The following is a 15,637-nucleotide window of genomic DNA, read 5'->3' on the forward strand; positions in this document are numbered from 1 at the left end:
TCTGCCTAAGTAGGGGAAACTACTCTGTAAACTGCACATATGCTAAGTTCAGAGCAAATACACTTGCCACTTTAATTGCCCCTCCCATTCCCACTCTGACTTTTGTTTTGTTGAAAAGGTCCACATTTAAAAACCTTAGCTTCTCTGATCTGTCCATCGATGCTGTCTGACCGGCTGAAAGGTGTCAGCATTTTTGGCTTCTGTTTCAGATTTTCAGCATTTGCAGTGTCTTGCTTTCTTTTACACTGACCTCTCTGTCATTGGCCTGCTGCACTGTCTGAGTATCTTTCCACTGAGCACACTGCAACCCTCTGGTCTGAACAGTGACTTCAACTGTATCCTCATTTTCAAACCATTTGGAAAGAGAGATGGAGAAATACACAGCTAAGAGAGTGCAAGAGAGACACACACACAGACAAAAAGACGGAGCAATAGTGATCTGTGTGAAAGTTAAGAGGAGCAGAAGGCCTTTATTTGACATGGTCATTATGTGGCTGATAATAGAACTAGTAAAAATTGTAATGGTTTCATGCCCACATATGACTTTACATTTCACTCACATAAACCATTATCAACAACAGCTTGCATTTATATAGCGCCTTTGATGTAGAAAAATGTCCCAAGGTGCTTCACAGAGGCATAATCAGATAAAATTGGAAGCCGAGAAATCGAAAGCTATTAGATGGGGAAACCAAAAGCTTGGTCAGAGAGGTGGGTTTTAAGGAGGGCCTTAAAGGAGGAGAATGAAGTGAAGAGTGGGAGGGGGTTAGGCAGTGAATTCCAGAACATGAAGCTTAAAAGGCTGAAGGCACAGCTGCCAATGGTGGGGTGGGGGGACGGGGAATGCACAATCGGCTAGAGCCAGAGCTATTATAAGATACTATCATTGTATAATGACATGTAGAGTTAGCTGGTGTAAACTACTGTCCCCTTTATAACACCTCCCCCCACCCCCCCCCCGTGAACTACTAGTGTGGCCGGAAGTTTGAGTTCTCTGCTTCTACCAAACTAACAAGCACTAATGCTATCGAGTGCTCACAGGGTTCGGTAGATGTTACTGTTCTAACTGCTATCTTGGATTTTCTATTGACAGAAGTAATCCTGCAATATACTCCCGTTAGGCATGTGGTGAAGAAGCATAGATTCCTTCTGTCACAAAGTTTTTTCTCACATTGACTGACATGACATGGAATGCCCCTGGTTAGTGCTTGTCATGAGTGATTGAGTTCTGTTTCAATTGTAAGGCCGAGATTTGTTTAAAACACTAAGAATGATTAGAAAAGAGTTACAGGACAGTTACTCAATTTTTTGAGTTCTGCTACCAAGTACTGACTAGCTGAGTGTCACAGGGCTGTAGATCTATGACACTTTCTGATTGCTCTACCTGACCGGCCCATTTATGACGTCTGAACAGATATTTTATCTGCAGTTTTGTTACCCTTTTAACCAAATCAGCAGCGTGTCTGCATTGAAAAAGTACCTTTTTGGGTTTAGTCAGAATTTTGCAAAACCTTCTTGGACTTTTCCACTTTTAATCAGCATCAGGTTTACACAGAATCACTCAGATGGCAGACAACGGAATATATTTTAAACTGCAAAGGCTGTCAGGTACCAGCCTACATGGAACAACAGGGACCTTAATTAATGACACTTGAATGAGCATTCCAGCGAATTGCACTTCCAGAGAAATAAAATACTTGAGTTACACAGAACTTTGCACAGTCACTTAAAAACTACCCCATTCACTAAGGGACTTCTGAATGGGAGACATAGTTAGGGGAGAGGTGAGAAGAGGGATGAGAATTGTATGCTGCTCCTTGTTGACTGAGATTTGAAATAAACACTGGATATCGCCTTGGCAGCACTCACTCGCCCTCTCTCACATTGCCGTTCCTCAGCCATGGTGCCAAAGAATGTACCCAAATGCTGGGCCGAAGTTCTTGGGGTACGCTTCTGGTGCCATGTGTGTAGTGAAATTGTAAATGCATTGATGAAGATTTCCTCTGCTCGGTATTTCTAATGAAATTGGAAATGTGTTCATAAAATACCACTTGGCAAGAGATACAAGAGAAATGTTCCACAAACCCTTTTATGATTATGCCACACACACACACACACACAGTGCCCGGAGTCATTTTTACCCCCTTTTTTATTTAAGTGCATTGGTGCCAGGGCCAGTCCTAGCCTCGATTTTGCTGCCCGTCCTGGTCCAATGTAATTTTAACTCTCAGGATGACGATTTTGTTCAGTGGGTGAAGTGCCATAACTGGATAAATATTAACCACCTGATTTTCAGGAATTTCCAGCTCATTTTCAGACCTGGAAGTTCATGGGGTACAGAAGAAAATGGCTCATACAAAGCAGCAAAACATTATAAAGAGTGCTATTCCCTTCCACCAAAAGCAACATGACGAACAAAACTAAAGATGGCTGTAAGTTAAAAACACAAAGAAATAAGTTAACACCAAAACAGAGTGTTTCCTGCAGCTTTTCAACACTTCAGCTCCTTTCGGAGTAATGCTGAAATGTGAGCATCCCATAAAACAAGTGGAATGACTGGCAGGGAATAGGGCGTGCACTGTCTGCAGGCTGTGTGGTTCTGTCTGTCCCATGATATGCACTGTGAACACAATGATTCAGTGCCACTCATAATCTGCCCTCAGTTTATGTTCTTGAGTTGGTGCTAAGAGGTGTATAACATCAAGCGTCCAGAGCTGCCTGCCATTATTTGGTACCCAGTGTTGTTGTCCGATTGGGCTTCCAAAATTTTATCATAGTCAGCAGTGCTTCCATCATTTGGTCAATTGTTTGATCTGCCACTTTTGTAAATTACCAAGTCTGTAAGGGAATAGTACAGACAGGCCTGTTTGGGCAACTGTTTCACCTTCTCTCCATTTCAGTATGAATGAGAATTGAAGACAAGGGAGTTAAATACTTTCTAAATGCAAGAAAGTAGCTTGGGATTGAAGAAGTGGAGGCCTGGTGTGCTAAGTTCGTCTATTTCCTTTGATATAATGCAGGCTTCTCCAGGTTTTCTCTGCACAAGGAGTGCCATCTACACACAGACATTTGTTCTTTGCTAAGTGAGTCTGTCAGAGCACAGTATTTGAGATTGCTCGGTACAAAACTATTAACAGGAAATTATACAATGTGGCTGAAGAGCAGTGACACTCTTGCAAGTTTAAAGTTCACACTGGACTCCCATTTCTTACATATGCACACGGTTCTTTACATGCTTTCTGCACTTTTCAGTATGGAACAGATCTGCAGTTGGCACAAGTCTGGATGCCAGGCAGCCAAAGCCAGTAAAACAATCAATCATTCACCTCCAGGCTGCCAACAACTGGTCAGCAGGAAGAGGTGCAAGGTGCCTTTGTGCAAACTAGGGCTTCCCTCAGCTCACATCGCCATTATCTACCTCTCTTCCCCAGTAGAAACTGACTAAGCTGATGGGTACTGATGCCAGCTCTTCAGTAGCCATGCCCAGTCACACTCCATATTATTTTAATGCCAAGGGGACCTCCTGCTTCTGATCTCACTGGGAGAATGGGGTATCCTTAACCTGACGACTTCCGTCTGACCCACCAACACTCCTTGAAGTTGATCGCAATATCTTTTCTCCTCCGCAGAGGTGATTGGCTGAGGAGGCAAGACCAACTGAATTAATGCCAGTTGTAGATAGGAGCACTGGGTGATTGGTCCCATCTGCTTGGCAGGCTCGTTCTGTGTGGCCAGTCACCACTGCAGGGAAAATTTCCAAGCATTTCAGATAGACATCAGGTCTACAAACGCTTTACTGATAACTCAGAGGAAACAACGATTAGATTTCACTCAGCTTTGCTCTCCTGAGACAGGCATCAGCACGTGTCCGTGACTCATTGCTCTTTGAACTGTGGCACAGGAAGCGAATGGTATGGGAGCTTGTCCTGCCTCCACATGATTAATATTGGAGTTGATGTTTTCTTAAAAGGTTGCTGAGTGTATAGGCCGGAAATAAAAACAAAATGAAAACATTTCTGCGTATAAATATACAGAAGGATAATACAGGTGTCTATTTAAAGCATCATAACTGCAGCACACAAGGTAGCTGACAACAACTTTAAAATAACAGTTGGTTGACAAAAAGTACATGGAACTGGCTAGAATAGTAGCCAGATTCAATCTACACCAAGCAATTTGTTGGACATAAGAAACCATCGTGGCACCTGCCTTTGACCACTGGGTATTTCAGCTCAGTAGCCCAAATGACCCTGGAGTAGCGCTCCTGCTGCACTTCTCTAGTTTGTAGGAATATCCGTTGCTGATCCTGTAATAATCAGGCAATTGCCCTCAACAGGTTTAAAATGTTCCAAACATTGTTGATCTTTTGTCGGTGAACTCGGATCAAATGCCTTTGAGACAGATTCCTTTTAGCTCCAGATCCAATCTGAATTCACTGTAACAAAGCCTGAAGAGAGTGCAGCTCCATACCAGCCCTGCTCACCAGATGAACCCGCTGAAATATACAGGAACGGATACTGCATCCTTATCGCAAGTTGGCTTTATCACGTTGAGAAATTTGCTTGAACCCTCGTCTGAGCTGGGCTCGGTGGTTAGAGAATCCTAATAATTTGATGGACTTTGCTCTTCTCTTAAAGAGAGGCCTCTCTCCAATTTAAAATGGGTCAGGATAAAGTGACTCGGTTTCACCAGTCTGGAGGGATTCTGTTTGGAACCAAACTCCTTTTTCCGTTCCGTCGCAGCAGCTTTCTGTGCACAGGTACCAGGAACACTGCCTCAGAAACAACTGTACATTTTATATACAGCAGGCACTTCACTTTTTGATTTCCCAAATGAAGCCGTAGTTTACTGTTGGGATAAAGTACATTCAGGAGGGGCTGGTGCACTTTGCCCACTAGCCAAGAATATCCAGGTAGATGGGAGAGGTCTTGCCCAGAGCTTGTAGTATCCGATGAATGTCTTTGATGCTTAGCCTCTGCTGAGGTTCTCGGTGCCAACATCCCAGCATGATGTCGTATACCTCCTTGGGACAGACTCTCGGCCTCTCCAGCACGCGCCCTTGTGTGATACATTCAATGACCTGCAATTAAACATATGCCCCTTTAGTTTCTGCAATCAGCTCCAATAGTTTTCCTGTCGAGCTCTAAACAGAGATTGCTGCAAGGCAAAATTTGCAGGCGGCCTCCTAGGAGGCTTGTTCTGCAAAATGTATGAATACATTACAGATTCTGAATCAGCCATTGACAGTGGCTGACTGCAGTTACACTGATCCACTCACTGTCAGGGTCTGTGCACCACATTATTCACGGAATGATGAAAGCTGTTCGAGGTGACTGCCCTGATTAGAATGGTTACAGTGGAATGTGTCACTTCTGCCATTCTGTTTTGCAAATACTCCCTTTCTGATTTAGCTGGATTGCAACTCCTCAGTAACTGACCGGTCTCTGTCTCTGTCCTGTCCTTCTAACACCAATTAGAAAGAAGGTGATCAAGTTTAAAAAAAATTAGATTTATGTTCCCAGCTGGCTGATTGGTGTTTTCAATCCAGTGGATCTCCTTGATACTTATGAAGATCTTTACCTCTACCTTTACCATTACTGAAACCCGAAGCTACACTTTGAAGAATGGCTTCTCCACCCTCTCATCGAGATGTTCCTACCACTTCAGCTAATCGAGAACTCTGTACTCCAAGGTCTCGCCCACCAGTCCTGCACTGTTATCTTTGCCAAGCTCCATAGATTGTCCTCGCCTTCAAATTTCACTATGACCAGACTCCATCCTTTCTAAATGAACTTCTCCAGCCTTCTGTCCTAAAGTACACCTTCCCACTCTGGGTCGCTGCTTGCCTCCAGCCTTTTCTCCTCTACCACTGGAGTTTGTTTACTCACTCAATGCTCCTCTGACTCCTTTAAATCTTTCCCCAAACCACTTTGCCTTTCTTTGCCTGTAAAAACACTCTTCTCCTTGACTGTGCCCAGCTTCATCCAAATTGTTTCTAAAGACCCTTCTCTTTGATGTACTGAGCTCCCTCTTTGCATTCAGAAGGCTCTAAAATTCCTTCCCTTTGGCTGTGCTGTTCTCATTCGCTCCCTCTAAAACCATTCTCTTTAATTTTTTTTTAGTTTTTAGAGATACAGCACTGAAACAGGCCCTTCGGCCCACCGAGTCTGTGCCGACCATCAACCACCCATTTATACTAATCCTACACTAATTCCATATTCCTACCACATCCGTATACTAGGGGCAATTTTATAATGGCCAATTAACCTATCAACCAGCAAGTCTTTGGCATGTGGGAGGAAACTGGAGCGCCCGGAGGAAACCCATGCAGACACAGGGAGAACTTGCAAACTCCACACAGGCAGTACCTAGAATTGAACACGGGTCACTGGTGCTGTGAGGCTGCGGTGCTAACCACTGTGCCACTGTGCCGCTATGGTGCCATAATGGTGCTATGCTTTCTCCCTTTAATGTTCCCCTTTTCCTGATTGACTCCACCTTTCCCCCTTGTTAACCTCTTTGAGACACTTCCTTTATGTGAAATGCCAAACCTGTAATAGAAAGAAGGAAATTAGCCCATGCTTATTCACATAAGGAAGTAGAAGAGGCCAAATTATGCAGGGCATTTCCATGCATCTCCTCAGTATTTGAACTGCCCAAATGAACAGTGAGATGCAGGCACTGAGCTAGAGCACCATTGACCTCTTAGGTTAGGGATTAAGTTACAACAGGGAGTCCAGGGGAATTACCAAAAAAAAACAAGAAAAATATAAATTAAAAATGACAAAAAAATACATATTATGCTGCAATTATTAACTCAGTTGATGGCTGTTCTGTATATTCAGCTATTTGGAGGTTAACGTCACTCAGGCAGGGAATACTCAGCATTCATGGATTAGGTGAGGGATATGGAGCAAAGGCAGGCAAAATGGTGCTGAGGTAAAGAACATCATAATCTAATGGAACAGGGCAGCAGGCTCGAAGGGCTGAGTGGAAGTCCAAAGAGAATTAGGGCAGCAGGCTCGAAGGGCTGAGTGGAAGTCCAAAGAGAATTGGGGGTCCAGGTATATAGATCATAAAAATGTCATGAACAGGTACAGAAAGTAATCAAAAGAGCTAATGGAATGCTAGCCTTTATATCTTGAGGAACAGAATACAAGAGGGTAGAAGTCATGCTTCAGCTATATAAAGCCCTGGTTAGACCACACCTGAAGCACTCTCAGCTGTTCTGGGCACCACACTATAGGAAGGATATATTGGTCTTGGAGGGAATGCAGCGTAGATTTACCAGAATGATACCTGGACTCCAAGGGTTAAATTACGAGGAGAGATTAAGCAAACTAGGGTTGTGTTCCCTGCAATTTAGGGGGAACGGATAGGGTAGAAAGAGAGAAACTATTTCCGTTGGTTGGGGAGTCTAGGACGAGGAGGCATAGCTTAAAAATTAGGGTCAGACCTTTCAGGAGTGAAATTAGGAAACACTTTGACACAAATAGCTTGAAACTCTCTTCCACAAACAGCAATTGATGCTAGATCAATTGTAAATTTTATATCTGAGATTGGTAGACTTTTGTTAACCAAACGTATTAAGAAATATGGGGCACAAGCAGATACATGATGTTAGGTTACAGATCAGCCATGAGCTCATTGGATAGCAGAATAGGTTCAAGGGGCTGAATGGCCCACCCTGTTCCAGGAAGGGCCTAGTCCACTCCCTGATGTCCCTGTGCCTTATACGAGCCAGTGAGAGAATTGCCAGCAGTCAGAGGTTAATATCAGTCAGCAAGTGAATCACCAGCATTTAGGAGGCTATTATCACCCAGGGAGGAAATGGCCAGAAGGCAGGGGGTTAATATCACCTGGTGAGGGAATGGCCAGTGCTCGAGGGGTCAATATCATCCAGCGATTGAATCATTATTTTTCTCCACACCTATTTAATCTGTATATCTTAATAAGTGAATTTTTAAGTGGGTTTCCTGGATGAACATGGCAATGCAAGTCGCTGTGCATCTAATTGGCTAGTCAAGTTCCCGGCGTGGCACAGTAATTATGAGCTAACGGCACTGATAAAATCTACTTGCGTGAAACAGCTACAGGTCCTAGAGTGGTCACATCTATTCACAACGTGAGAACACTGTTCTGCTAAATAGAATTATGCAAATGAAAAGAGAAGCTTATCTGGATCATCATCAGATTCCAACTGCACCACTCACCCAACAGCCTGCAGCATGCACTTAATTACCAGGCACAAATAGAATGAGTGTGGATACATCGGGAACTGAGAGAACATTGAAACAGAAAAATTAAATGACAATAAAGAAAATTAAATCTTCACAGCTTTATGAACAAAATAGTTAATCCCTTCCTCTTATATTATGCATGTCACTAATTAGTTTAATTAATTACTTTTTAATTTTGGCGACATTCAGTTCTGATCACCTATTCATGAGTACAACTACCTCGATAACACAGTGAGTCCCAAGTGGAAGATCTGTGCCCAGAGGGGTGTGGGGCAGAGCTGTGTGGAGAGGATCAGGACCTGTGCCACTGAGGATAGCTTCAGTTGGAACAACAACAGCGATCACCTGTATTTACATAGCACCTGTAACATATCCCACAGTGCATTGACAGAAATGGACTCCGAGACAAAGAAGGAAATATTAGGTGTTCAAAAGCTTGATTTAAAAGAGAAGTTTTAAAGAGCGTCTTAAAAGAAACTGAGGCCGAGAGCCAGATGGGTTTAGGGAAGGAATTCCAGAGTATGATGGAATGGAGTGAGGTAGGGAGCGGAGGGCAGATAGACAGCAGAGGCTGGAATCAGGCAAATGGAGAGTTCAGATGGATTGTAGGGCCAGAGGAGTTTACAGAGAGTTTACAATTGTTCATTTGATATGTAGTGTATTGCTCATTCATGCTTGGTGTAGCATGTACAGTGTGCCACTAGAGGAAGCCAATAATAAAGGTTCAGTTTACAGCAGCAATCAGAAGTTAGTGCTGTGTGCTTCTTCCAGAGATTTACAATTGAAGATCTACAATGTGAAATCTTTCTGTGAGCTGAGGCAGGGGTGGAGGTGAGCAACATTACTGTATATGATGGTGAGGATATGGGTTGGAAACTCAGTTCGAGGTTGTATAGAATGCCGAGCTTGCAAACAGTCTGGTTCAACATGAAAGTGTACGAGGAGGTTGATGGAATTGGTGACAAGCGTATGCCTTGCTGGGATAAGGAAAGGTGGGGAAGGAGCTGAATGGATGGTCTCAATTTTTGTGATATCAAAGCTCCAGTCACATGCTTTGTGGGGTGTTGAGGGGAGAGGGGTTTATGTAGATGTTTGGTAGTAGGGATAAATGGCTTAAATTTGCTCTGAAGGATGATCTTCAGGAGTAGTTGGTTTTGGCAGAGAGAGATTGATCCATGGTTGTCCATTAGATCTGGTCCAGCCAGTTTAGGTGATGGACAGTAAAAATGGTTATGCACGCCAGATATACATGTCCCTTGGACTTGAGGGAACTTTCAGTGCCAATTCTCACCAGTTTCCAGAACAAGTTCACTTACAAGACTTATGATGACCAAAGTGAAAGGTGTTAGGATAAATGAGGATGTACATTGAAAAACCAATTGGGTAAATAATAGGAAATAATGTTGGCCAGTGGTGGTGGATCGAACTGGACAGGCATCTCTGCTGTTTGCAATATTGCTGAATGAGTTTGATAAATACACTGAAAGTAGAATGTAAACATTTGCAGATGGAGGTGGGGGAAGGAGGTTCAAAGGAAAAGTTTAAAATTGAGAGATTCACAGAGGATTGGAAAATGGGAAAGATGAATTAGAGATTCAATTTAATATTGAGAAAATATACAAAGGTTCTAAAGCAGCAGATATGACTAAAACATTAATAAACTGAAGTATAACAGCCAATGTCTCCCATCAAAGTTCTAACATCATAAAGAGGCAGAATCCTGTGTTAATCATTGAAAAATGAGCCCACAGAAAATAGCACAACATCTGCTACTGAATATAATCTGTCCTTGATCAATCTGACTAATTCATCATATTGTCGCTCAAGGAAACACAGGTTGACCAGTTGCAGAATGAACAGTGTGTACCCTGAGAGACCAAAACGTGAGGCTGACAGGCTCTCGGCTCACAAGTGGTTTGTGACTCTAAGCATTATGTTCTTTGTAGCAATTCTAGCCTTTCTCTCCTATTAACACCGCCCTGCAACACTTTCCCAGGAATGTTTCTTTCAGTCTGTTACCTCATTGTTTGAGAGTTGGAACCAGGGTTGTTTGCCGTAGGTGAAGATCTCCCACAGGATCACTCCGAAGCTCCAGATGTCGCTCTCGGTGGTGAACTTGCGATACATTATACTCTCAGGAGGCATCCAGCGGATCGGAAGCATGGTGTGACCACCCACCTGGAAAACCACCAATCAAGAAAGTGAATAACTGAGTTACAGAGAAGTGCCAGGAACATCAGCTACATTATGCTATACCTTGTCACAACATAATCCAACAGCAAAAACCCCAGGCACAGTGTGGACTAACGCAAGGAGGAAGTACTGTGTAATGTCATAGCTTGGTGGAATGTAGGTTTATGGCTTCTGATCTTAGCCATATTGCACAAATGCCACCTTGTCATTTAAATCAATGCACATAGATTATCCCTGTTGAGAAAGACTGCACAACATTGGCTGCATCACCACAACATTAGAACACGCAAACATATAGACATGAAGAAATACACAATGTACAGACACGTGCACCAACATACAAAGACACAGGCAAAGAAACATCAGCAGCATGGGTTCAGCAGGTGTGTGCTGGTTCCTTGTTTAAAGAAGCTAGAAAATTCTCAGATTGGAAATGGTATCCCATTCCAAAGTGAAAGGCACAATTGTCATATAATTGATTGTGTTTCGGTTCCAGCCAATAAGAAATGACCTCATGCGATATCAGAGACAATTTAAAAAAATTTATGCCTCCACCCTTCCCTTACTCCTCACCCCCCTCGCTTTATCTAGTCTCCTTTCACCTCATCCCCCCTCATTTTTGCCACCTTTCAAGTGTAATCTCTTGTTAAAGAGAGAGAGCAGACTGATGAGGCTGAGTTTTCAAATGGCTGTGGAGGTGGGCCTGGAGACGGATAATCCCGCAATTTCCCGCCACACACTGGGCTGCCCTGTGGAGGGAGACTCTCCCATCCACCGCCACGATGATAACTTGGCCACTTTTTATTTTTAAGTTTTTAAAAAGTCATCTTGAGGCACCTTCCCTCTCTCCTACCTACATTGGCAGACCACCTCTGACAGTGAGTCGACCGATCTGTCCTCACTGGCGGCCTTCCTATTGTCCCTCGGGAGCCTGCTTGCTATCATTAATTGGATGACAAGTGCACACCCTGGCCACCTTGTCAAAAATCACGTTGAGCATCAGCCGCCGACGCGATGCGGGGTTGGGACCCGGAAACGCTCTCAATGTCGGGGTTCCGACCTCAGAACAAAAATCCAGCCCACGGTGTCTGGTGAGGTATCCTGAGTGTGACACAGTGCCTGATAGGAACATGTATAACTTTAGAATGTAAAGAGCACAAATCTCTCTCCAACCTTTCTTCATCTCTCACTTCACCTTTCCTCCTATCTCTCTCCATCTCTCAGCGTGCCAATGTGTCACTATAATGAATGGAACAACTATTACTAAGTCACCTCCAGATGTTATTGTTTATGTAACTCAGCATTTGTTGGTTTAGCACATTCAGATTATTGAAGGTTTATTCAGGTTGGAACCTGTAACTGGCGGTACCTGCTGTGTGACAAAGCCAGCTGCATTGACTCCTGCCCTATACTCTTATTAATAAACAACATTTTTTTTTCACTTCACAAATCTCCAGCACTCACTGGATTTTGAAGTCTGCCTTCTGTCGTGTGTCGTTTGTGAAGCTCAGGCTAGCAATCGGAAAATGAACTAATTCTTTAGCATCGTCGAGAGTTTCGAGTAACTGATGGAATCCCAGTGCCGAGTGATTGTTCTAAATGAGCGCTTCGCAGTGTCTGGGTAGGGATGGTGCATCAGACTACAGCTTGAATGCACATCAAAGAGTCACACCATGAACATTTACAGGAGTCAAGAGGCAATCTTTGAACATCACTGAAGTGCACGGATCATAGCTACATCCATCACTGTAGAGTCAAAAGGAGAGGCTGAGATGGTGAATTAATTCCCATCTCAGTGAATGATCCATTTCCCCTGAAAACAAATTCACTGCTGTGACATGCTTAGTCTTCTCATTGCTGACTGACTCCAGATACAAGGGTCAATTTGCTTTCTCTTTCTATTCTTGCCAAGGGCACGTTGCTAATGGGGTGTGTGGACAGTCAGCAATGTGGATTGACCTTTACCCTGCTTACCTCTTCACCCACCCGATGACAGTCGCTACATGGTTGGGAAAATTGACAAGCCCTCCCTCGGTGGACAGCGCTTGCCCTTCACAAGCAACAGAACAAGGACAAATTGCTACCATTCGATCAGTTCCTGGCAAGAATGGAAGACACACTAACACCTGAATAATGCCATGAGCTAAGCGCCCATCACCCTGAGGGAAATCACATTATCTTTATGCTGTGAAGACAGCAAGGGAGGAGATAAGGAGTTGTCTTTGACCTTGCAATTCTGCATCGTTCAGGAGATTGAGAGACCAAGATAAAGAGGTGTGAAAGACCAACTCAGCAGGCTGATAATGAGACAAAGGCTTGAGGCCCCGGTGTGGGATAGCATGGCTGGAACACTATAAGGACAGCATCAGAACGTGGGCATTGCAGTCAGATGAAGACAGACGGGACCAGTCATCTCCAGATTGAGGCCTAAAATCAATATCAGTAATGACCAACTGTGCAGGTGATTGTAATTTTCTGTCAAATCATAGAGGGGTTTGTACTGTGGTTTTGTTGGTCTAATAAACAAACAAATTTAGGTTGAGCCAAAACCTGTTTTGTCACGTGTATTTTCTTCTTGTAATTTTGGGGTCCAAGAATTATTGTAAGGACGAAGGGAACTGAAACCCTTACAGTTCCACCAATCAGAGGTGCAGAGTTTCATCAGCAGATATTTGTCTCTCTGCTCCTTTAAAGTTTTTGTTTTTTTGTTACTGTATATTGGTGGTGCCTCTTCAATAGAGGCTCTTTTAAGTTACATTTAAGTTCAAAGAAGGTATTTGTCCCTCTGCAACTCAATCCATGGTAAGCATTGAGGCGAGGATATGAGAATGTATTCAGCCTCCTGTGTGGTTTACCAGCAGCTGTCATCTTAAGTCTTAGAGGTTTTTTTTCATCAGCCACACAACAGACATCTTTTCTCAATGAGGTGAGAGGATCTTTGCATTGTGCCACATTTTTGTTTCACAAATCCAAATGCATCCAAGACCTGTGCCATTTGCCAGACCGAATCCAAGTCTTCTTGTTTGGGACTTTGCCAAAGAAGTGTTCTTGCCATGAGGCTGGCTCTCCTTCCAGGGAATTTGGGGACAGGTTGGCCTAGTCGCCCCTCTCTGTAGCCACTTTCTCTTTATCCCACAAATCCACATCGCACCTCATAGCTTGATCTTGCATTGTTGCACATGGGCTAGAGATTGCCCTTCCACTGTGTGCCATGGAATTGCAAACCATGAAGGAGAACAGTTTGGACACAAGTTCCACCACTTGTTAACCTGCAATGATCTTTGCTCTCAATGAAGAAAGATGAGAAATACAGAGTGCCTTTTACCCCTTCCCAGTGTGGAACCGGAAGACTGTGTCCAGGCTGAGGTTGGCATTCACCTGGGCACTGGTGACTCACCTGAGACTTTATGTTGGACAGGCCAGAAGCGATCTGGGGTTGCGAGTACTGGTAGAGATGTAGACTGAGAATTATCAGCGTATGTGTGAAAGTTGATCTAGATAAGAAACAGGAGGTTGGAGTTGGTGGCGGGGGGAATGGGTGGTTGAGAATAGAGTGAGAAGGTAACAGTATGGTAGAGGGAAGAGAAGCCATTTTTGGAGATGCACTGGCTGTGTGTAGACAGGTAGGAGTGGAACCATGCACAGGGAGTGCTTAGAGCTATATGACACAGCAGTGACACTGGTAAAGCCAATCACATCAAGCACTGAAGAGAATTCAAGAGGGGATAAAGGCATCATGGTCATGATTATATTGGACACCATTCATGACATTGGACAAGACAGTTTCTATCCTGTGAGCAGGCTAGAAGCCAGAATGGAGGAATTTGAACAGGGAATTTTAGGAGAAATGGATAGAGAGCTAGGAGGCAACAACATGTTCAAGGACCCAAGAGGAAAGGAAATTGGGAAAATAGTTGGAATGGATGCTTAAAATGATGAAGGCATGAAAGAAGATAAATAGAAAGAGACTGCACTAATTGACAAGTCTAAGACATGGGCATAAAGATAAGATTAAATGTAAGATTTAACAGAGTACAAGAGAAACTGTTCTACGCAGGGTATGAGGCTATAGAATGTATTACTGGAGTTAGTGAGTGAAGCCGAAATCATGCCAACTTGTAAGAAAGAATAGGTCTGATCAGGTGGTTGAAGGAGATAGGAGGGAGATGGAAACAGAGCTGACATGAAGTCTACAGCTCATGTGGAGAATAAACACCGACAGGGATCGGTTGACCAAATGACATTTGTCATTCCCAAGTAATTCTATTGCTTCTGATATCAATGCCATTCATCAGTTCACAGAATGTGCAAGGTCAACCGATTGTACAGAAACCTTGTTAAATCTGAGGAAATTGAGCTGCATGTAATAGGTGATTGCTTAATCAAGGTTATCATTAATTGGAGTAGAAGGAAGGTCAGAGTGTTGCAGTAAATTTAAACGATGCTTTGCAAATTCTAATATACACAATTTAGTGAAAAGCCTGACTCCTTTCTCTTACACTCATGTCTGCAGCATTTACATCAGTTGCATTGGAAGCCGACTAACAGCTTCATCATGGGAACAGTAAGTGATATTGATGGGATTTGTGTTTCTGAATTGGTGATCAACAGCACAGCAATCTCAGAATTCAATTGAGCCTTCTCTTATCTGTTGAAACCGAGTGATCTTGTAACCCTCTTAAACAGCATGGCCAACATGTTTATTGGCAGATTTGTAAGAAAATAAAAATAAGACACTGGATAGATTGAGAAACAACACTGCGTCACAACAGAGGTGCCTTCTCATCCTAACAGTGTCCTCTCCCTTCCCCTCTATAATAGGGCCCCCTCCTCTCCTCAGCAGAGTACAATCTTCTCCTCTTGAATCCTGTGGCCTCGCTAAAGGGATTTGTAAATTATTGCCCAATAAGGGGAAGGTTTGCACTGGAGGCCAATGCACTTCCTACCTGTCTGAACACAGCCAGTGGGAGATTGATTGAGGAAGATACTCAACATGCAGGTCTGGGCTGAATTTTGGGGTTGCAAAGGGCAATGTCTAAGTCAGTGCATCAAATCTATGTGTATCAGGTTTCTTTAATGTTAGCGTATGGTATTCACAATGCCTTTATTCTCATGTCACTGGGCTATTAGACTGAATAAGAGGAGGACACAAAAAGATTTCCAATGGGATTATACAGCAATACTGTAAGGATTCCCCAAGGTCT

The 15,637-nt window shown here is 43.4% G+C and overlaps 1 protein-coding gene across 1 annotated transcript in view; it reads right to left on the minus strand.

The window, feature by feature from the left end:
• Nucleotides 1-1,411: 1,411 nt before the first annotated feature.
• The window catches only part of LOC137352504 (NT-3 growth factor receptor-like), a 603,448-nt gene continuing 589,222 nt past the window's right edge, over nt 1,412-15,637 (minus strand). The window contains exons 16-17 of the mRNA XM_068018049.1: nt 10,260-10,418; nt 1,412-5,080 (exon numbers count right to left, since the gene is read on the minus strand). Coding sequence (XP_067874150.1) covers nt 4,895-5,080; nt 10,260-10,418 — 345 coding nt within the window. The 3' untranslated portion in view covers nt 1,412-4,894. The remainder of the gene's footprint in view (nt 5,081-10,259; nt 10,419-15,637) is intronic.

The sequence above is a fragment of the Heterodontus francisci genome, chromosome 38 (genome assembly GCF_036365525.1).
Source record: "Heterodontus francisci isolate sHetFra1 chromosome 38, sHetFra1.hap1, whole genome shotgun sequence".
In the NCBI taxonomy this organism is placed as follows: Eukaryota; Metazoa; Chordata; class Chondrichthyes; order Heterodontiformes; family Heterodontidae; genus Heterodontus; species Heterodontus francisci.